Source organism: Canis lupus, chromosome 37, assembly GCF_048164855.1.
Source record: "Canis lupus baileyi chromosome 37, mCanLup2.hap1, whole genome shotgun sequence".
Taxonomy (NCBI): domain Eukaryota; kingdom Metazoa; phylum Chordata; class Mammalia; order Carnivora; family Canidae; genus Canis; species Canis lupus.
The window spans coordinates 24016609-24039424 of record NC_132874.1 but is presented as its reverse complement, the minus strand read 5'-3'; the positions used below and the strand labels follow the sequence as shown (position 1 = coordinate 24039424).

General features: G+C 40.7%; 1 protein-coding gene across 1 annotated transcript in view; it reads right to left on the bottom strand.

Moving 5' to 3' along the window:
• GMDS (GDP-mannose 4,6-dehydratase) overlaps positions 1-22816 on the bottom strand; it is a 574889-nt gene that overhangs the window by 439785 nt on the left and 112288 nt on the right. The window contains exons 2-4 of the mRNA XM_072814020.1: positions 10007-10051; positions 1769-1856; positions 107-216 (exon numbers count right to left, since the gene is read on the bottom strand). Of these exons, the coding sequence (XP_072670121.1) occupies positions 107-216; positions 1769-1856; positions 10007-10051 (243 nt within the window). The remainder of the gene's footprint in view (positions 1-106; positions 217-1768; positions 1857-10006; positions 10052-22816) is intronic.

The window sequence follows — 22816 nt, the reverse complement described above, 5'->3', positions numbered from 1 at the left end:
CAAACAAACAAACAAACAAACAAAAGAAGGAACGGAAAAAACTGAAATACAGAAACAACTCAGGAATACAGCCAAAGAAATCTGACCGTAAAAATATCTTACTTACTTTAACGTGGCTCTGGGCTCCAAGATTGTAGATCTCCGTAGGCTTTACTTCATTAATGATCTTCACAAGACAGGTACTGTCAGTGAGATCCCCATAGTGCAACTTCATGTCTTTAGAATTCAAAAGCATACTATTAGATAGAAGAAAACATAAGCCCATTTTTTACAGTATCAAAATTGAAAGGTATATTCTGAAAGTATGAAAACCAGACTGGTTTCAGAGCAGCAGAGTGTAATCTTTAAAGAACCTAAATAGTAGAAAGATACTCCCACTTGTTTCCTATGTCTAAAAAGGATTTGTAAAAATTCAAACAAACTTTTTTTAAAAAAATCATATCAAGACAGATGTTATACAATTAATGTGTCTTATAGTTCCCAGGTAGTTGTAAGATGTGTTACATAAGAGTGAGATTCAGACAAAAATCTCACAAAAATGCATATATTCTCTAAAGAACTCTGTAATACACTGGTAATAGTGAATCAGATACTTTTAACTAGTGAGTTTTAAGTACTTCATAAACATCCATCTTTAAACCATCCACAAAATGCCTGATGTAGTCACGTAACTGATTAAAGGACAAGTAGCCTCTTCTAACCCTAAATCTCAGCAGATCCTTATGCTGATTTTACTGAGTTTGACACTGTGTAGATGGGCGATTTGCTAGCTTAATTTTTTTCATTATTTTTACATAATATTCATCTATGTCTAGAGTCAATGGCACTATCATTCTGCACTCTGCACAAAAATGATAATAATTTTCAAGGAAGATATACTGAATAACCTAAATATTAAGGTGAAAACCCTTTAGTGAGAACAACTAGGTCATCTTCCTGATGCCTATAATACCTGTACAAGTAAACCCAAATCTCTAAGCATTCAGTGCTCTGAAATGAATATAAAATGACTTAAGCTTTACAGGCTAACTGAATCATCCCTGCTAGTTGGAAAAACTGGACAAGGAAAAGCAGGCTGAACTTGGAGATAAAAACCCAGTGTCCTGGTCCTAGCTCTGTCTTTTCCATGGTGTGTGACCTCAATAAAGTTATCAGCTCTTTCTGCCTCCATTTCCTCATCTGTAAAATGGTCTCACTCATAAGCTTCAGAGCTGCTATGAAGAGTAAATGAGGAAATACTGTGGCCCTGCTGCTTAGACTATATGGCCACATGCAAGCAATCTTAGTAACAAAATAACACGTGACTGCAAATACTGACAGTAATCTGGAGAGCAGTTAAATATAGTTTTGATTGCCACCTGTTTTTGGACTTGTCCTCACAAATTATTTTAAAAATTAAATAAATGTACAAAGATCACTTAGCTTGATTACAGTAGAACAAACATAAAAAGCAAAGGGGCATTCTGTGAATATGGACCTGATCTTACTTGAGGGGATAAGGACACCTGGAGAAGGCTGATCAAAGGCATGTCTACTCTTGGGCTCCTGAGCAGCATCACCTGACCAATATCCTGTAACAGCCTAACCAAGATGACACTGTGGCCCAGGGGCAGCAAGCAATGGAAGGGCTTTCAAAGCATGCAGATAGCATTCAACGCAGGCAATTCACAGGTAAATAATTGATGGGCTTTGAGAAAAATGACATTTGAAAATAACATCATAATATAGGAAGCTACAGGAAGAAATTTTAGAAAAGAAAATGACTTACTTCCTTCGATATGAGCCTGGGGGTTCTTATACAGATGTTCAATTCGACCCGTATTGAATGAACTGGATCGCCGCACAATTCCATGGACCTGCAATTTTTATAGTGTAGAAAGATAAGAAATTATAAATGTGCAATGAGGATAGATAACTTGGCGGTTCTTTTGTAAATGCTTACCTTATGAAAAAATAACTATAACTTAGAAACTTATGAACATTATCCTTAAATTATTAAAAATAGTTCCACTGCTTACTTCCTCCCCAACCACTGCCCACCAGCCACCAGCATTGTACTTTCATCTCTCTGTGGTGTTTTCACTGCCAATCTCAACAAAAGTAATTAGATAATTATGTGACTTCACAGCAAATGCTTAGTTACAGATACTCAGATGTCTCCTTTTCCAAACACACACACACTTAGAGCCCTGTTGCTGACAAAATATCTCTTCAGTTTGAAACCGAAGACAGACCATGCGAGGCCATATCGGTTAAACGGCCTTGCAGCCTCTGTAACACAAAGCATGAGGCCGAGAGGCTCCTGCCACCACATCCTTCCAGTGTCCTCGGAGCTTTACATCGGGGCACCTATTACATATGTATACATATATCTGCATCCACAAAAATAAACAGCAGCTGCTATTATCCAGCTTTGTGAAAAAGAAATAGCATAGATTAGGGACAAGACAGATAGTCTACTAAATTTAAGATATGAAGAAATGATTTTTAATTTTTTTTATTTTTAAAAATTTTTATCTTTGACTTAACCATGTTAAGTGTGAGGGGAAAAAAAAAGTCCTTGGAACAAGAATGCATACCTGCCTGATACCGAAGAAAAGACTATTTGTGTCTGATACATAAAGAAATTGTTCAAGACCTGGTCTCACTTCCTTCTTATGTCAAGATTGCTCCCTTTGTGTTGCCAATGCTAATACAAGCTTATGTCACCAGCTGCCCAAGTTCCAGTTCTACTGGTGGCAGTTTTAATCCTTCACTTATTTTAGAAGTGTTCCTTCGAATGTTGGGTAGTTTCATTTGCAGCTGAATACACTTCTATATTTTAACTCAATCGTTTTCTGTCTGTTTCAAACCAAAATTAATCCTTGGCATGACTCAAATATTCCAAATGCCGGGGGGCGGGGGAGGTGAAGAATTATAAGCACATAAGACTTTCTTTCAAATAGAAAGACATGTCATCGTCATTTTATACGGCATACATGAGAAATTAACTTCTGCAAAGGATACAACACACCCACAATTAATAATTCTGTTGGTTAGCTGCTTTAGCCAAAGAGAAAAGCACTCATCCACACTATTTTCCAAAAGAACTAAGCCCAAGAAAATTTGGTAAAAATAAAAATATTTTTAAGAAAGGAACATCACAAATTTTATTGACATTTCAGGAGGCAAACTGTAAAATCTAGGAAACGTTAAATTGAGATTTGGGTTGTACATATCCACTTCTTAATTTAGAAGTAGAGAAAATAACACATCCAGCTTAGAATTTATTCTACTTCACAGTCTCTAATTTTTCAAGTTGTTCTTAATTGTAAAGTTGAACTGCTCTACAAACAATAATTCTGTTTAACAATTTTGTAATAAAAACCAAGTTCACATATCCACTTATATACAGCAAAATTGGTGTTTACCACCAAGTTATTTCTGAAATATAGCTTTCTCAGATATAAGTAGAACTTTCTCTCATTGAGTATAAACGAATTTCTATGCTCTAAAAACAGATAATTTAATTTTGACAATGAAAATAATAATAACAATAATAATAATATGATTTAGTCTATCTGTTCTTTTGATTGCTGGATTCTGGGTAAGTTATATATTTCAACATCCTGAAACAAAGAGAAACTCTATATACATACACCTTGCATACAGAGACATAAAAGGCTCTGATAAAAATATTAAATGATACTGATGGAGTCAGTATGAAATCAGACAACTATACAAAATCACAGCAAATAAATAATATGGGACTTTTGGGTCACACTTATAACCAAAGCATTAAGCACTAGGTTTTTTTAATATGAAAAAAATGTGTTTTAATTTCCCCTCACTCCCAACTTTTGGTATGTGTATACAGGGAAAGAAAGACCTGCCAAATGCTTAATCCATGACAGCAAGTATTATTCTAAGAACTAATGAAAGCTGAGTCTGTCTCCTTCAGAGACAGGTGAAATACAAACTTTAAGACAAGCCAAAATGTGTGCAAACTGGATAATCTAGCTAAGAATTTGAGATTAGCAGCTTTCTCTTTACAGAAGGGATGTATATAAGGTTATTGTTTGTTTTTATAAGGATTTGGGGGGAAAAGAGAAGAGAAGTTAGGAAACCAAAATGAAAAGATAAATGAGCTGAATAGGACTCCATATAAAATTAATCAAAATCACTATTATATTATAGCAGTTCAAAACATATAATTCTGAAAAACTGAGGTCTGAAACAGAAAGGAGTACTTTGACAAATTTCATGTCCCATTTAACTAAGTAATGAAAAGGAGAATTTCAAGTTCTCTCAGTATCAGAACAAACACAGTTTGACTTCAAAACCTAGAGTCAGATTTGGCAATACAACAGAAATGCTTGCTCATTTATTTATTTATTACAATCTCAAAAACAGAAAATTGTTACCACTGGATTTGAAATCCATCAGTACATGTTTGTTTGTTATTTCAACAAAGAAAAATTATTACTAGATTTCAAATTCTTTCGATGCTAGATTTCTTTTGGAGGCAAGGATGACCCCCCCCCCAACCCCCAGGGATGTTTAATGCCACTTGCTTTTGAAAAGTACAAATTATATAGATAGCATCAATAGCTAACATGTACATGGGCAATGACCATGCACCAGATACTGATCTTCATAGACATTAAATCACTGATCTTTACAACAGTCTTCCTCATATTACTCCCATTCTACAGGTGAGGACACTGCCTGAGATCACACAACCAGTGGAAGTGTTCGTTCAAGTGTAGACATGGTCCCTCCTACCAACACTCAGTATGTTTTCAAAATGAAATCCATAAAAACTTTTGCCTTTTTTCACTAAGCCTTCTAGAATATTCAACAACCCAGAAAAAAATATTTTATAGATCATGAATGGATTCATAGGAACTCCATGTTCCAGCAAATAATCTCCCAGAGATAACAACTGGACAATCCTTAAGTGTAATTTCCTTTCTGTTCTCCTCATACTCCCTGGTCATAATTCCTCTCTTAAAAGGAAAACCCACAATTAACCTATTCCTTATTTTTAATTCTGATATGCTTTGTTGTATTTGTTACCATGTTATTTAATATAAATTTTTCATTTATTCCCAGATATACTTTTGCATTTAAAAAATGTGTTTGTCTTTTGTTTTTCCGGTTTCTCTGTGTTTTGGGTACAAAATGGATACAAAAGTATGTGTTGTTTCCTTATCTGCTAACAACGATGCATCATTTTCCCCTCGTGCCAACGTGCACAGGGCTCAGATCCTAGGAAATGTGTAACAGGCCTGCCTTTCACTAACGCTAATTAATAAATTGGGCTAAGGAGCCCTCTATAAAATCTGTATCCCTAGGCTCGTCACTCTTATATCAACTAAAGCCTCACAGGTCCTGCAGAGCTTCTCTGGTCTGTTTTCCATGTACTGTCTTACCTAATCTTCATGATAACCTTAGGAAACAAGTGCATTTATTGTAGCCATTTACCTAAGACACTAAGTCTCAGAGAGGCCCAGTGACTTGCCCAAGGCCACAGAGCCAGCCAGTGGCAAAGGGGAATTAGGACACAGGCTATCCAGCATCTGAGCCTAAGGGCCTCCTTGCCACAGTGAACTAGGTGGCCTCTTCCACCTCCTTTGCTCTGAAGCTGGTTGACGGGGCTTAAGGGAAAATTATCCTTTGTACTTCAACACCAGTAGAATTAAATATTCAAGGTTTTAAAGGGAGATTTTTTATAAAACCCGATTAATTCTTAGTTTTCCTCTCTATGAGATGGCACCTGTATTCTATAAATAATAAACAAGCGTTACATTCATTCTCTTTGTGCTCTCCTTAGTGTTTAATGCTAAGCAAAATTCAAGAAATAAGCAACATTAAAAACTGTAATGTTAAACCTTTAAATAGAGTCTCTTCTCACTGAGCACTGGGCCAGTGATAAAGCAATCCTTTGCTGTCTCATGTTAAGTCGTTCACTCAGAACATGACCAAATGCAGGATTCCAGAGGCCACACTAGAAGGCAGGGCCCCACAGCCTCAGGAATCCAAGGAGTGAGGCGCACAAGGTACTGAACCATTACTAATCGGTCTATTCATACATGATATTCCTCTTCAAGTCACATGCAAATGTCTATTTTTGCTTTAAAGTTAGCCAAGCTTATTATACTTTTACTCTGCTTTTTTGACTAAAGAAAAAAGTAAAGGAATATATGTAACTGTGCTATGCTAATTCTACAGATAGTGTTTGTCTTTGCCTATGAGGCCACACCGTCACTACCCCACCAACCTATCTCTGCTCTTCAACTTGCCTCCCTCCAGTTGAGTAATGCCTCTCCTCAGAGTCCATGCCTCCCCACCTTCATAATTAAAGGCTGACTTTGCCATTGCTGGCCAACTAAAGTTCACCCCTTTCTGTTCTGGGAAGGACTCGGCCTCATTATCAAGCCTATTCACAGAATCTGTAGCTCTTCTTCCCAGTGTTTATTTTTCCGGTTTGCACTCTGCTACCCCAAAGTATATTTCTCAAAGACTAAATTCAAAATGATATGAGAGTTCAGAGAAGCAAAGCCCCACAAATTAAGGTACTTTAAGAAATTCTGTCGGGATCCCTGGGTGGCGCAGCGGTTTAGCGCCTGCCTTTGGCCCAGGGCGCGATCCTGGAGACCCAGGATCGAATCCCACGTCGGGCTCCCGGTGCATGGAGCCTGCCTGCTTCTCCCTCTGCCTGTGTCTCTGCCTCTCTCTCTCTCTCTCTCTCTCTCTCTCTCTGATGTGACTATCATAAATAAATAAAAAATAAATAAATTAATTAATTAATTAAAAAAAAATTCTGTCCATCTTCATCTTATGATTAAATGATCTTATTTGAACCTTTAGTTGTCCTGGCTCTCAAACCGTAAGATCCAGGAGAGCAGCATTAGCAACAACGGGGGGCTTGCTGGTTCCCAGATTCCTGAACCAGCCATCCTCCTTCATGAGGCCTCTGGGTGGCTCTGATGCACACTGCAGGTTGAACGCCTGCTGAGTTAGAAGTCTGTGCTCATCCAAATTGCTGATGTTGACCCTGTGGATTCAGGTACAGACAGGTGTCTCCTCTTACCCTACTGCATACAGTTTACTAACCCTTATTATTTTGTTCATGAGCAACCAGGGACTGCTGGCTGATAATTCTGAAAAATTTCCAGTGCAGCCTCTTGGAAAAATCATCCTCATATTTACTTCAATTTAATCACAAAAAGATGAAGTCCACACCACCATTAGATTTCCCTTAACAGCTTATCCTCCAATTATATCCATCTCTTACAATTGAGGACAGCAGCCTATTAAAGTTGAATACAATATGGATAAACACCTTTTCACTCCCCTATTCCTACAAAACTCATATTTCCCTGGGCTATGAGGAAGAATCATTTCTGATTATGTCTTGCAGCTCTGTACCCTTCCACCTATACGGTCTATACTATCTCCTCCTATAAATTTATGGGTCTCCCTCCTAAACTTCTCTTGCAAGTTATTGTTTCAGTGATTCATTTCTCCTACTAACTGTGATTTGCCAAGTGGGCCTTCTATTGTCTTTATCAGAATCAAATCTGCCCTTATGATTTTGAAGGCCTTGGAATGAAAACATTTGTAGCTCACCTGGCAGTCCCAGGTTCTCACTCCACTTATTTCTAAGTCTGTCATCCACGTAGGAACATTACTGCCCATCTTCTGAAGTCTGCTAGTTCCGCCACGAGCCACCTAAGTGTAGCTTTGCATGTCTCCGTGCATGTCTTCTTCCAGCCATTTGCAGTAACACTAACAGCCCTGTCATGCTGAGGCTGTTCACCTTCTGCCATAACCGGATTCATCCCAGGCCCCATCACTAGTCCAGCACATTCTCACAGTGACTACTCCCCCTCACGCCTCCATACCTGCTCCATTTTCCTCTGGACTAGCTGCACGCACTACTTGTTGCCACCGTCCTCATCTCATGTCTTACTCTCCTGTGTCCTCCTTGCAAGTAAATTTCAACATCCACGCAGTTTAAGCACTCTTTCTGACATACCACCTCACTTCTTCAAAACTGTAGTGACCATGATGGGGCTCAGGACATGCTACCCCAAAATATTGCACCTTGCCATATGGAACATTTTAAGCTGAAGGAATCTGAGAAAATAGTAAAAGCAGGAAGGTCACTCTATCCCTCCCCTTCTCCCTTTCTCTTCTCCCCTGAAAGTTATGAAACTCTCCAGTGAGAGGTGTCCTCCCCTATAACTGGAGAAAAGGAACATCCTTATCTCTGAAGACAGAGGGAGGCCAAGAAGAATCCAAACAAAGAGATCTTGTTAAGTTTCCCCCTGTTTACTATACTTACCTCATACTCTTTGACCTGTCATATTTCTCCACAACCATCCATTCTCCATCGAACCTAACATAAAAATACTTAGTCGTAATGGTTCCTCTGGATCTTCATTTCTCTATAAAGGTTTCCAGTCCCATAAAACTGATATTAAATAAGTTTGTATGCTTTTCAGTTTAACTGTAAGACCCAGTCAGGGACCCCAAGAGTTGAGGGAAACTTTTTCCCTCCTCCACATTAAACCAACAGTGATTAACAGGAGAAACTTCTACAGTTTTCTCAAACTCCATTTTCTCAAATCCCTTCAGCTTAAAATATTCACCACATTTTGGGGTAGCACATCCTGAAGCCCAACAACTCTTACTAAGTTCCTTCTCTTGGTTCACTTGATACACAGTCAAATCACTAACTCCTCTCTAGCTACCAAACACCTCTCAGCCAGTGCCAACACCTGGAGCAAAGTTAAGTCCCTCTGCCAATCCTCCCCTTTTGGATTGATTAAAGTACTAAGTTAGTGTAGTCTGAATAAATTATCAGTTTCTACCTAAAACCAATTCTTCTGTACTATGTATGATCTACTCTGAAATTTTCTGCTTTGCAGAATATGAACATATCACTCGCTTTTATAGGAATATTTGTGGATGAACATAGCGATACATGTATACTTTCCTAATTATATTTGTCATATTTTGATACTTTTGCAAGATATAAAAAGAGCTGGTTAGGTTAGAGAACAGAAGGTGCTAAACATATCTACTATTACTTCTTAAAGTCTAAAAGTCAAGGTTCTCAGAAAAGATTATGAGTTATCACAAGAAAATTCGTTTCCTTTTCTTCAAATCCTGTTGGCGTTTAGATGCCAAAATCCTTGCTGCTGTTTTTCCATCTGTCCACAGTGTGTATTTTTTTAAACATACACCTGCAATCAGAATAATCCAGAGGATCCAAATCTATTAATGTAAACACTCCCAAATCAGGCCAGAGCATATGGGTCACTGTATGGGTTTTTGTTCTCTGTACAGCATGAACTTCCATACAGACGTATATATTTGAAAACTGTTCTCAAAAAAGTTTAAGACGTGCTCACGGAGTTATACCAAATTTAATACATAAAAACTCCCGTTTCCTTTAAGGAAAGCAGAAAATGTCAAAGGAGAGGACAAAAGAGGAGAAAAAGAAGACGACAATGACCATGACGCCAGCAGCAAACCCAGAAGTTTCAGCTTCCATAAAATATATAGCTGCCTATTAGAACGCAAAAACCGGAGTGTAAATGTTTCATTCAAGCTTGCCAAAGATCAGCTTAGTTTTTATTGCTCTGTGCAATTTCCGAATTAAGTGACTTCACTGTGAGTGGGACTTTTTTATGTAACACATTACATCATAAATTAACCCTAATAATGTTATAGCTTTTAGCTTACCCAGGTTTCTGCTTTATCTGAGAATGTGGGAAGCGTGCAAAGCAGTTAAGCACTAAGGAACAGGGGGAAGCCACCAGTGCTCACCAGCAGATAAATCGCACAATGAGCTGGCATGGTTACAAGCCAAGCGGCACATTCTTCCCCTGATTTTGATTTGTTATCGGAGTTTCAGTGGAAAACACACACAGGAGGACGGCGGCAGAGGAAGCAGGAGGCCACTGTGTCCAAGTGATTCCACCAGCCTGTGCTTGCTCACTGAGTCACTCACCTCGTAGCCTTTCTCCAGCAGGAACTCAGCCAAGTATGAACCATCCTGGGAAGAGAAGGAAAGTTGACAATTGTCAGACCCATCACGGCTAGCGCAGAGGGCCGCGAAGGCTGAGGGCGTTGAGGAGCACACTAACGGGGCTACGTGAACTTAAATTAAGGGTCAGAGCAACCGGAATAAAAATAATACAGACAATAATGATGGTAAAAACTCAAGAGTTCCACTTTCCACGGTTCACTAAGCATTTTCATCATCAACATTATTTACTTGAGCACCACAGAGGCAGGGCAAAGCGTCATCATTGTCCTGTTTACCCAGTAAGAAACAAAGTCCAGGGAGATCATGTGGGGCAACGGAGAGAAGGTGACACTTCAGACGAGGCAGGTTGAGGTTTCGCCAGTTACTGGCTGCGTGAAATATGCAAACTCTGTGCAGCCGAGCAGGAGGCCTTGGTACTACAGGCACATAAAGCAGGTACCGGACTAACTCTGGGTGGTTGTGAAAAAGGAATCGCAGGGGAAGGAATGAGATGGGAGCTGTGGGGACGCAGGGAGGATGCGGGAGGAGACAGAGGACGCCACAGCATCACTAACGTTACTGGAAAAAGACGCGATGGCAGAAGGGGGGGGGGGGAAGCCCTTCTGGCACTGGCGGGGGCGGGCTTCTCACTCAAGCGTTCTGGAAAGTCACAAAAAAAAAAAATGAGTTTTGGGGGTGGAGGGCTGTCAATATGACCAGATTTGTATTATTTTCGCTGAATATGTATGCAGACAGGCACTCACAGACTTTAGATAAAAGCAGGATGTTGACGTTCTGCAAAATAGAAAGGGCGAGTAGTCAGTCGCGTGGTGGACCCGCACATCGAGAGGAAGGTGCCCGAGTGAACCCAGGTTCTCCACGGGCCTTTGACGATGCTCGTTAAGCGTCTGTGTGAAGGGGCTGCTGCTCGAGCCAAAGCCTTCCCTGTGCCGCCTTCAGGGCGACGGTGAAGGAGCGTCGTGCGCTGCAGCCGTCGAGGGCCGAAGGGGAGAGGCCGCCGTCCGCCAGGCGCTGTGAAGGGCCGTGGGCCTGGCTCGGGCGGACGTTCCCGCACGTTCCCGCACGTTCCCGGACGTCCCGCGAGCGACCCCGGGACCGCCCGCCCCGCCGCCGGCCGCGCAGGGCCGCCATCCCTCCCGGTTCGGCATAAAGACGGGAGGCCCCGCGCCGACCGGGCTCCGTGCACCCCGGGGCAACGGGACGGGCGGGTCCTCTTCCGTCTCCCAACAGGTCCCGCTGCGCTTCGACGGCTCCCACCGGATCTCTAGGAGAAGGAGAGGCGAAGGGGCCTCGCTCGTCGGTCATGGCCCAGTCGGCGCTGGGACAGGCCGGGGCTCGGGGCTCGGGGCTCGGGGCTCGGGGCTCGGGGCTCGGGGCGGCCCAGGGAGTGTCCGCGACGTCCGCGCAGGCGACCGCGCACCGGGCCGGGGCAGGCGGCGAGCGCGAGGACCGCCCCGTCGGCTTCTGGACGCCAGCACCGCGGCTCGTAGGCCCGGAGCGGACGGACACACGGACACAGGCCTGCACGCTCCCCCCTGCCGCCCGGCGCACAGGCGGCGGCGCCGTCCTCACTCGGCCGGTGTGCAGGCCCGGGCGGCGGCGCAGGGGGCAGGGCGGCGGGGGCCGGTGTGCAGGGGGCGGGGGGCGGGGGGCTCGGGCTCGGGCTCGCAGCGAGGAGGGCGCGGCGGGCGGGCCCGGAACACGAGGTTCTGCGGGGCCGGCCTGAGGCGGGCGCGCGGCCCGCGTGGCCCAGGGTGTGCCCGGGTGTGCCCGCGTGTCCCCGGGTGCCAGCCCAGGCGCAGCGGCAGTGCCCGCGGCTCGGGCGCGCTGAGGCCGCGGGGGCGAGGGCGAGAGGCCGCGGGCGGGGCGGGGCGGGGCGGGGCGGGCCCCCTTGGTCCTCGGAGGGCCGAGGCGGGCCGGGCCTGAGCGGGCCTGAACCCTGCCGGAGGCCGCGCGCCGCTCGCCGCCCCGCCCCGCACACACACTGCCCGGCCGCCCCGGAACACTCTGAACCAGCGGGCACTCGCTTCGCCCTCGCTTCGCCCTCGCTTCGCCCTCCCCTCCTCGCCAGCTCTCCCAAGCGAGCGGGAGCGGGCCCGGGCCGAGCCGCACGACGAGCGGGAACCGGAGCAGCGCGGGCTGGGGCTGGGGCTGGGGCTGGGGCTGGGGCTGGGGCTGGGGCTGGGGCTGGGCCTGGCCGGCGGCCCCGCTGGGCGCCCCCTCCCGGCCGGCCCGGGCGCCCCAGGACCGCAGGGCCGCGGGGAGCTTCCGTCACACCAAGGCCGCGACGCCCCGGCAAGCGACAGCCCACGGCGGACCTCCAAAGTCGTGGCACTTAATTCCTCGGGGCGCAAGGCGCGAGGCGAGCCGCGTTCCCGACTCACTAACGTGGTCCGTCCCCGCCTGGGCCCACGCCTCCTTCCAGAGAACTCTTCGGCCGAAGGGAGAATGTCCCAATCGTGACTTTGAATCTGATTCTGCGCCTGGTTACAAGGACGTCCATTCCGTATTTTCGTATTAAAAGCCGCACAGACTTAAGTGATCGCCGTGGCCGTGACGCTTCCGAGCTTACTTCTGCAAGCTCCCGGCCTGGAAAACGAGGAGCCCCTGGCGTCGGAGGTAAACAAGGCAACGACGGCAGCGGGTCTGCCCGCGGGACGCTACGAGGCGGGCGAAGCTGCGCCGGAATCCCCGTCGCCCGTTCTCTCGACCTACGAAACCAGCGCCTCCCTCCCCTCCTCCACCCGGGACCTGCCAGAACGGGCCGAAACTCAACAAGATAGTAAAAGACCATAACAGACCCATTCCTAAACTCAACTGACTTACTCATTACGGAGCGTTAGTGCTTCTAGTTTTGATTGACATCACGTAATTTCAGAACACTCCGGAGCTCAGAAGGTGGCGGCCGTGGACAGCATCTGAGATTTCTCAGGTCTCGTGGGGCCCTATGCACCACTCGGGAAGCAGCTCACTACCGGTGGGATTGGGGGCGGGTGTATTTGGGGCTCCAGAGCCACGAAGGTGGGGCCACTGCCCAAGGACCAAAAGTACCAAATTTAGATAGATGGACTGGACCTGATGCCTACAGTCCCTCTACCTGGGTATCTCTGCTTTTTTGCCTTCCATGAAATACTCAGAAATGTATATAAAAGTGTAAAGAATATTCTTCATATAAAAAATAAAGAATAATTCCAAAAGTTAATCCAATCATATCTTGACTATACCACTAAAACTATACATTTCTAAAATGCTGAAGGAAGAACAGAAAGTTTACCCCTTCTCCCGATGACCCCAGAAGGCTACACCAAGCCCTGAATGATCCTCCAAGGCCACATCCAAACACGTATATGCCAGGCAGCCTCCACCCTGCAGGGGAGACTAGCATTTCTCTTCTTCCTTCAAACATGGATGCCCTTATAGCCCAGAAGGACAAATGAAAAGGACACTTTCTTATATGCAATTTGAGAAGTTGGTTCCTCTGAACTGCATACTAAATCATACTGTGTGTTTCTGCCTAAGCACCGTTTGGCAGCTTCTTTGAACCCAGTATAAGATAAGTAGTACTGGGCTAAAGAAATCACGCCACTAATAAATGAATTTCTTTGTTTAGATCATCTCAAGCATCAGGAAAAAGAATATCCTTTTTGTAAGGAGAGAAAGCACCAATTTATACTGCCCTTTATGTTCTGTGACTCTATGAATTCTAATTACTCTAAAATAAGCATCTTTTCAGCTAATAGCAATTACAGTATCAAAGTAATCTGTACTCCCCCTCCCACCCCCCCAAGAGAGATGCAAACACCTCAATGACTAACAGAAGATGCAGTCCTGAATTAGAAAGAAAATTTCCAGTGGAAAGATTGGCAATAGAGTATGAAGAATGCAGAAGCAGAATATATTTGAAAAGTATTCTCACCTGGCTCATGTATGTAACACGAATCATTGCGTAAAACCTTTGTCGAATTCACAGAATTCAAAACATCAAGGGTATTAATTAATCCAACTGTCACATTTTACAGATCAGGAAATTGGGATTCAGAACAGTTAAATGTTTAGTGTACAGTCACACAGGAAGTAACAGAATCTGCATAAAAAAAAAGTCTTCAGGCTCCCAGATTTCAGAATTTTTCACTAAAAAATGCTATCAAAAAAATCCAAACTGAAGAGGCTGAACTAATGTCTACAGTTGAAAACCAAGTAAAACACACTAATGCATTACCAAGTGAAGAACAAGAATACAGCAATTAATTATCAGTGGAGTGCAAACTAGCTGACTGTCGGGTAGACAGGAAACCAGGATATCATCAATATTTAAAATATAAAAAAGCCCCAATTCCTGTAGTCTTCTAAAGTGAGCAATTGTTTCCCCATAAAAGCTGCTGCCTCAGAAAAAGAGACTTTCACTCTCTTTGATTTACTTCCTGGTAGAGAAGAGCACTGTAATCCAGAAATGTTATCAACAAACTCTGAATAATAAAGAACTAATTGTGCCCAGCAGCTAAGATATTCTTTCTGTTTCCACCCCTTCCCTCTGACTACCTGCCAGGGAAAAGAGCCCTTCAAGCAGGTGTGAAACGGTTGCACATACACCTCATACATATACATCGAGAAGGGACAGCAGCCCTGCTGCCAAACACAAGGCTTTCCAGGAAGCCACTGTGAGCTGGAAGGTTAAAAGCAACATTTTAAAAAGCAGCCAGATACCTCCAGTCATCCTCCATAGGACTGTAACGTTGAGTCTTGTGTCCATCGCAAATTTTTTTTTAAAAGATTTACTTACGAAAAAATATCAGAGGGAAGAAATGACCTAAAAGGTTAACTTTAAAAAACAGTTTTTTCCAATTTGATGGGTTAAAAAATAATGTTTTTTCCTTTCATTTTTTGGTCAGTATTAAAACTGAGGAGTTTTTTTGTTTGTGATGATATATATACTGTTTCTTCTCGGAATTATTTACCTCTTCTATTTTTTGTCCATTTTTCTAGGAGGCTGTATTTTGCCAATTTGTCCTTATAAGTATCTAGAACATAAATAAATTCATTAATTTTTATCTCTAATATAAGTGACTCAAAAAATCCTGTGAAACAGTCCAGCAGCTTCCCAGGGGCAGAACTCGTGTAATTAGCTGGTTTGAAACACACGTTTCTTTCAAATTGCAAATGATTATTGTACTGTCCTAGTTTAATGAGCAAGGAAGAATGCAAGCAGCAAAATTTGAATTCCAGCTACATTTGAACAACCCAGTATTTGTAATACCATTAATTTCAACACAGTAAAATAAATTTCTGTAATTAGGCAAATGCTTTAAGGGAAAATGGGATTAAAAGGCTAATATAAGGAGGTAGAAAGGAAACGGTTATTAATAAGGTATAGAAAGACAATTTTAATTACATAATTAGAAAGGCAAAACACACACAGATATTCCAACACAGTCCCAGAAATGTTTTAAAAGCCTCAAAAAGGAAATCCAAAGGCATTTATTAACAGCCGACTAGTCTGCTGGGGTACATACTACATAGACACATCAAGCTTGGGCCAACCTTTCAGCTCTACACGAACCAAGGAGGCCAAAAGAATACTCTATCCCACTGATCTGCTTTCCTTTTTGAAGTGTGTAAGGTCCTTTGGTTTGAACCTCTACATTTCTATCTCTCTTACTCTCCCACTCTTCACTCAGGCTGAAGCTTTTATCCTCCTAAGACGATGATAAAAGAAAATAAGAAAAACAAACTCTTCATATAACCTACACTTTCTACAAATGGTAATAGTATTAGTAACGATAGTAAGTGCATTCACAGCACTTAGGGTAGGCCAGGCTACCCTAGATGCTTATACTCCTTCACTGTAAATCTTCCCGATGGCCCTGCGTAGTAGACACTATTATCTCTCTTTTACAAATGAGCAAACTGACGTGAACTGAAACCAAGTAACCTGACCAAAATGTTGGTAAACAGAGCAAGGATTTGAAAAACGCATACACACACACACACACACACACACACGCGTGCGTATAAATATTTGTAACAAATTATTCATATGACAATTTGCTTCACTAATAGGATCAATCACTCCATAATGATAGGCCTACTGATGTTTTAACATAAAATTTGGTCTCTATAGAACTCATTAACAATACAAAGTGTCCCAGATTAGTGAATATCAAACATCCACTTGGGCCATAGGTGTTATGGAATAAAGGACAGGAAGGAAATAAGAGATTTAGTCCCTGCCCGATTGCTCTGAGAAGTATCTGGGAAGCCAGGCATTTCCTGGCCTAGATAGGATTATGCTCCAGCACTGGCTCAGACCTCCACATTTCACACGCATCAGCAAACCCACACGTGGACAGATTGAGAATAGTAACCAGGTAACCTGTCCAGCTAATCAAAATGTTCTGCTATCAGGAACACCAGTAGATGCAATGACTCATGGACAGAGGGTGGCAAGGCTGCGTAGATAAAAGAAAAGCTATGAAATACTACCACACTGACCTCTTCTATACTGGATGGCACAGTGCCCTGGAGAAATAAATCACCACACTTGAGCATGAAATCAAGGTGGAAAAAAACAGAGGAAATACAAGAAACATATCCCTGTCAAAATCCTTTTAAATATCTGCCTAACTGGCTAGTTCAGTGCTGGTGTGAATAACTCCTTTCAAGTTTGGAACAATATACTACCTCAAAGTTTTTATACCTCAGGGTTCCACATACATTGATAAAGACTTGTATAGATCTGTCGGGAAGTTAATAATAAATTACCAGTAAACTTCATGCTTAAAGAATAATCTCTCTGTGGTAAATACGTATATACAAATTTTGAAAATAGAGTTCCTTTCTCTTTCCTTTTCCCTTTCTCATTATCTCTCAAAGTGACAGTCCATACAATTAAAGCCTGTTTCTCTGCAAAGTATATGCTTACGTAGTTCTATTCATCCAAGTGATTTATACAGGAAATGATTTTTTACAGGTACTCAAAACTAAAACAGTGCTATACTTTGTCCAGTGTTCAAGGCCACGCTTAATGAAAAACTTTAAATTTAAAAGAAAAAAAAAAAGCCTTTGTACTGAAAAGAGAAGAATTATGAAATTTTAGTATTTACCTGATTTATTAACTCTTCCTTGTACATTTCTTTTTATAATTTGTGTCCTGGCTAAGGGAGGAAGACAAAACAAATGTCCTTTTGTTTGTAGCTTTTAAAAGGTCATAAATAACAAAAGAATACACATATATTGATGATTCTATCTTTCCCCATCCACATTCATTTAACAGGTCGCTCCTAAAATGCCACTGTTGGTAACAAGCAGAATTTAACTATTTACAAATGTCTTTTAACCCAGTTTGTTTCAGGGATAAATAACTGGCACAAGCCAGTGAAGACTGTCTCTAAAATATGTTTTTACTATGACAGAAATGTCACTTACAGACTCACTGATGCATTGCAAATCTGCTCTGTAACTATAGAATATGCATCACCCTGGAGACACTGTAAATCACTGAAAAATAATACAAAATAAGAACTGTGATTTCCATAACTTGAAATCACTGAAACAGATAAAATTCAAACATATGTATACAAGTGTAAATGGGCAAATTTCTAAGCATCTACCCAGAAAGCTGCTTATCATAATACTAAGAAAGCTAAAAAAAAAAAAAAAAAAAAAAACAAACAAACAAACAAAAAAAACTTTCAGAGTCAGAGGACAAAGAACAAAGTGTTGTAGGAATAATTTTAAATCACAGAGGTCCTACCGTGAACAAAAAATGTTGATTCCCCTGGAGTGTCCTGTCTGTGGGTAAGTTCAATTGTTAAAATTCAGTCTGTGGGCTAGGAAATCTCTCCACTTATTTGTTAAGTTGTGCTATATTATACTTTAGGGTTCTACTACTCAGAAAAGTTATCAAAAACCATTTGGGCAGGGGAGGGGAGGCAGATCACATATTTAAAAATATGTGTCTCCATTATTCTTGCAACTCTTTCTCCAGGGTCACTGTTGTTTAGGCCACACAATCCAGGTGCGTTTCTAGATAGCTCAGCCCTAACACAGAAACAGAGGAGGGTGGGTGACAGGCACTATGGAGGGAACTTGATGGGATGAGCATTGAGTTATTATACTATGTGTTGGCAAATTTAATTTAAATTAAAAAAGAAAAAAGAAAGAGTAAGAGGAGTTTTTTGTGAGATACTCAGATGACAGTTCGAACTTCCATGGTGCTTATGCTTTTAAGCTGTTTTTATCTTGTCACTTTGTTTTCTCTCACCAGCATCAAAGGAGCTTAGCTCTCATTCAATCCTACACTTTTTAAAATCTTGACTTAACAGGACAAAAAAAACATGATCAAGATTGCACTCTATTGAAGACCAGAGTTTTGTAAGGGCACACAGGGGAGAGGGTCAGGAGGAGGGATAGAGACTCTCCAAGTGAAAATAATGAATGTCCACCCCATCAGGGATTGGACACAATCCCCCATCTTGGTCACAGCAGCACCAAAGTCCAAATTCCCAATTTTGCCAGGATCTTAGACTGAAAGCCAAGTGTCCTCTAGTTCAGCCTAACCTGATCATATGTACTTTTTGGTCTAATCTTATAATACTTAAATGTCTAACCACTGCTTTGTTTCCCAGCTAGTCTCTCTCCTAATATTTATGACTTATTTGGGAGACTTGACTACATTTTATAGATTTAGGTCATACATTTGGAAAAATTGTGAGTATTTTTTATACCACAGCACCATGCTTAAAACTCCCATAAACTATCACATTTTAATAGACATGGTTAACTCAACCTTACATTATAACACATATGTTCTTTCAAAATATGTATTATTTCTATCAAAAAATAATAACCTACATTTCTATAATTCCTATGGTTGCTAAGTACTCTATAATATTTTTCCTATTTATATCTCTCACAACATCCTGGTGAGGTAACTAATATTATTCCCATTTTTCCAGATTAGAAAACTGAAGTTCAGAAAGCTTAAATCCCTTGTTCAAGGTCCTAGAACTAGTTAAAGAACTTGGCAGTATATGAAACCAATTTGTCTAATCCTAAATACAGTGTTATTTCCATAATAATTCTCCTTCAATCAAAATAAAAGTGTTTCAACCAAAACCAGATGCCAATGCCTGTTTTTTAAAGCTTTTCAATTAACTAAAACATATATAAAACCTAAAAGTTTACTGAAAAATAATTTTTAAAATAAGTACCAATTACTTATTTTTGCAATAATCTACTATTATGAATGCTTAAATAATCCTCCACGTTCAAGTACACTAAACAAAATACTTGTGTGTGTGTGTATACACACAAGTGCACAGACTCAAAGGGATTTCTATGCCATTATCCTGAGGATTAAAAAACAACAACACAGCTCTTGTTAAATGTTAAAAGCAGATCCTGAGGCAATCAACCCATTGATAAGCATCCTTTAAAATATAAAGGACTACATAATGTGATATGGCAAATAAAAATAAGGATAAGATGTATTTTCTACTTTTAAGGAATTTACAATCTAGTGAAAGGACAGGAATCAAAACATCAGCATCATCATATTAGTGATCATATTAATGTTAACATCCACTCACTGTATTAAGCAGTGCTGGCCAATAGAAATATATTTTGAGTCACATGTGTAATTTTAAACTTTCTATGTAGCCAAAATTTATTTTTTTAATATTTTATTTATTTATTCATGAAGGACAGAGACAGAGAGAGAGAGAGAGAGAGAGAGAGGCAGAGACACAGGCAGAGGTAGAAGCAGGCTCCATGCGAGGAACCTGACATGGGACTCGATCCCGGAATTCCAGGATCACGTCCCGGGCTGAAGGCAGGCGCTAAACCGCTGAGCCACCCACCCAGGCTGCCCTGAGTAGCCAAACTTTAAAAACTTAAAAATAAATAGGCAAAAGTTAATTTTAATTATATATTTAACTAAATATATACAGAATGCTATATCAACATTAATAAAAAAGTATTGAGATGTTGCACATTTTTGTATTAAAATCTTCAAAATCTCTTATATTATACTTACAGCACATCTCAATTCAGAACTAAATTTTTAAATATTTTTTAAAAAAGAAAAACTGATTTGACTTTGGAGCAAAAGTTTGTCAGTTTAAAATCTGTATCTGTTCAAGTTAACTCACTCTTATGTCAAGGACCAACAGTGAATCCAAATTAGTATTTGCATACATGAAAAGCAACTCTAATAGTGTTCTTCAAATTTTATTTCTAGTTTTTATAGGCAGTTTATGCAATGCTGTTAATAACTAAAACCTTCTACATATTCAGTTTTAAAAATGTATAAAGTCATTATTATTGATTTATACTATAAAAACTTTAAATTTCAACATGAATTCTCACAACTCCCTAGCTAGGTCAGTAACTTTTCCTTTCCTTAGAGCTTCAAATTTAGCTCATTTATAGGCAGTGTGGTCAGACTGAGAAAACAAATCACACTGCCATGTTTTCTTTTAATTACTATTTGGTAAGCATTCCTTTTGTTTCAAGAAGGAAAAGAAAATCTTATATTGGAGTAAATATTACAGAAATCTTTTTAAAATTCATCCACAATTCCACCAATGAGTGCTGTCAAAGAGCAGCACTACCTTCATTGTCCTCCATTTCCTTCAACAGGTTTATAAACTGGCAATGATTCACATATTTGAATGTATAGACTGAAAACTTTTAACTATGATATGACAATTTTTTAAAAGTCTGCTTCAGAATATAGTGGAATGAAGCAATAAAAGAAACATCATCAGTCTTTTATTTTAAAATTCCAATAAATGCAGATATTTCACCTAACATACCTGGAGTCATACCTGTTGTGATAGAAACTAAATTTTTTTCATATATATCTGAAATTCTTCTTTGATAACAGAACATTCAAAAATATGCTACAGTTTGGTGGTTCTAACCACAAATTTACATCATTTTTTTGTAAATTTTTATTTTTTTAAAGATTTTATTTATGGATTCATGAGAGATACACAGAAAGAGGCAGAGACATAGGCAGAGGGAGAAATAGACTCCTGATAGCCCAATGCAGGACTCCATAGGGGATTCTGGGATTCCGGGATCATGCCCTGAGCCAAAGGTAGACATTCAACCACTGAGCCACCCAGGATCCCTGTAAATTTTTAAATCCTTTAAGAAAAAGGATATCTAAAGTAGTAAGTAGACAAAAACTCATATATTCTATGCTTGTCTAAAGATAAAGGAAAGCACCTGGAATTTTTCAAATTTCACATCAATTGTTCTTTCATACTGGTAGAAAGACCTTGTAGAGGCAACTGATGATTTAATTAAATATCATTAAAGTTTTGTATATATATTTTTGCCTTTCTCATAATTTTCTAATAAAACTTCAGTAACAAATAATTTATTTTGCCATCTTCCCATCTAAAATTAGTTTTGTCAGTCAACAAAACTAAAAGACAACCTACGGAATGGGAGAAGATATTTGCAAATGACAGATCAGGTAAAGGGCTAGTATCCAAGATCAATAAAGAACTTATTAAACTCAACACCCAAGAAACAAACAATCCAATCATGAAATGGGCAGAAGACATGAACAGAAATTTCACCAAAGAAGACATAGACATGGCCAACAAGCACATGAGGAAATGCTCCACATCACTGGCCATCAGGGAAATACACATCAAAACCACAATGAGATCCCACCTCACACCAGTGAGAATGGGGAAAATTAACAAGGCAGGAAACCACAAATGTTGAGAGGATGTGGAGAAAGGGGAGCCCTCTGTACTGTTGGTGGGAATGTGAACTGGTGCAGCCACTCTGGAAAACCATGTGGAGGTTCCTCAAAGAGTTAAAAATAGAACTTGCCTACGACCCAGCAATTGCACTGCTGGGGATTTACCCCAAAGATACAGATGCAGTGAAATGCTGGGACACCTGCACCCCAGTGTTCACAGCAGCAATGTCCACAATGGCCAAACTGTGGAAGAAGCCACAATCCTTCAACAGATAAATGGATAAAGATGATGTAGTTTAAAAATGGTATATACAATGGAATATTACTCAGCCATCAGAAAAAAATGAATACCTACCATTTACTTCGACATGGATGGAACTGGAGGGTATTATGCTGAGTGAAATAAGTCAACTGGAGAAAGATGATTGTCATATGGTTTCACTCATATGTGGAATATAGGAAATAGTAAAAGGGACCATAATGGAAAGGAAGGAAACTAAGTGGGGAAAAATTAGAGAGGAAGACAAACCATGAGAGACTCCTGACTCTAGGAAACAAAGGGCCACAAAAGGGGAGGTAGGTAGGGGGATGGGGTAGCTGGGAGATGGGTATTTAGGAGAGCATAGATGAGCACTGAGTGTTATATGTTGGCAAACTGAATTTAAATAAAATATTAAAAAATCTGGTTTTGTGCATTAATCCAAGCCATTTTATAAGTGTTCAAAGTGATAAGTTCACATCCTATTAAATGTATTGGATATTTAATTGAGATTTCAGGCAATATTAATTCTTTTTTGATCTTTGAGATGAAACTTCAAGTCTTCTACAGATTTATTTTAAATATCTCTGTATATTACCCACTTTATTTTCTTTAAATTTTTTTTACACAACAGTTTTTCTGTTTTGTTCCAGTAGAGCAAATTGCAAATTAATCCTAGAATTTCCAGTCTTTGTATCTTCATTGCTCTGATCATAGTACTAGTTTCTGTGTCTGTACTCAATTCTGCAGCAGCAATGTGCCTTTGTTTTAAATTCTAAAATTGAAAAAA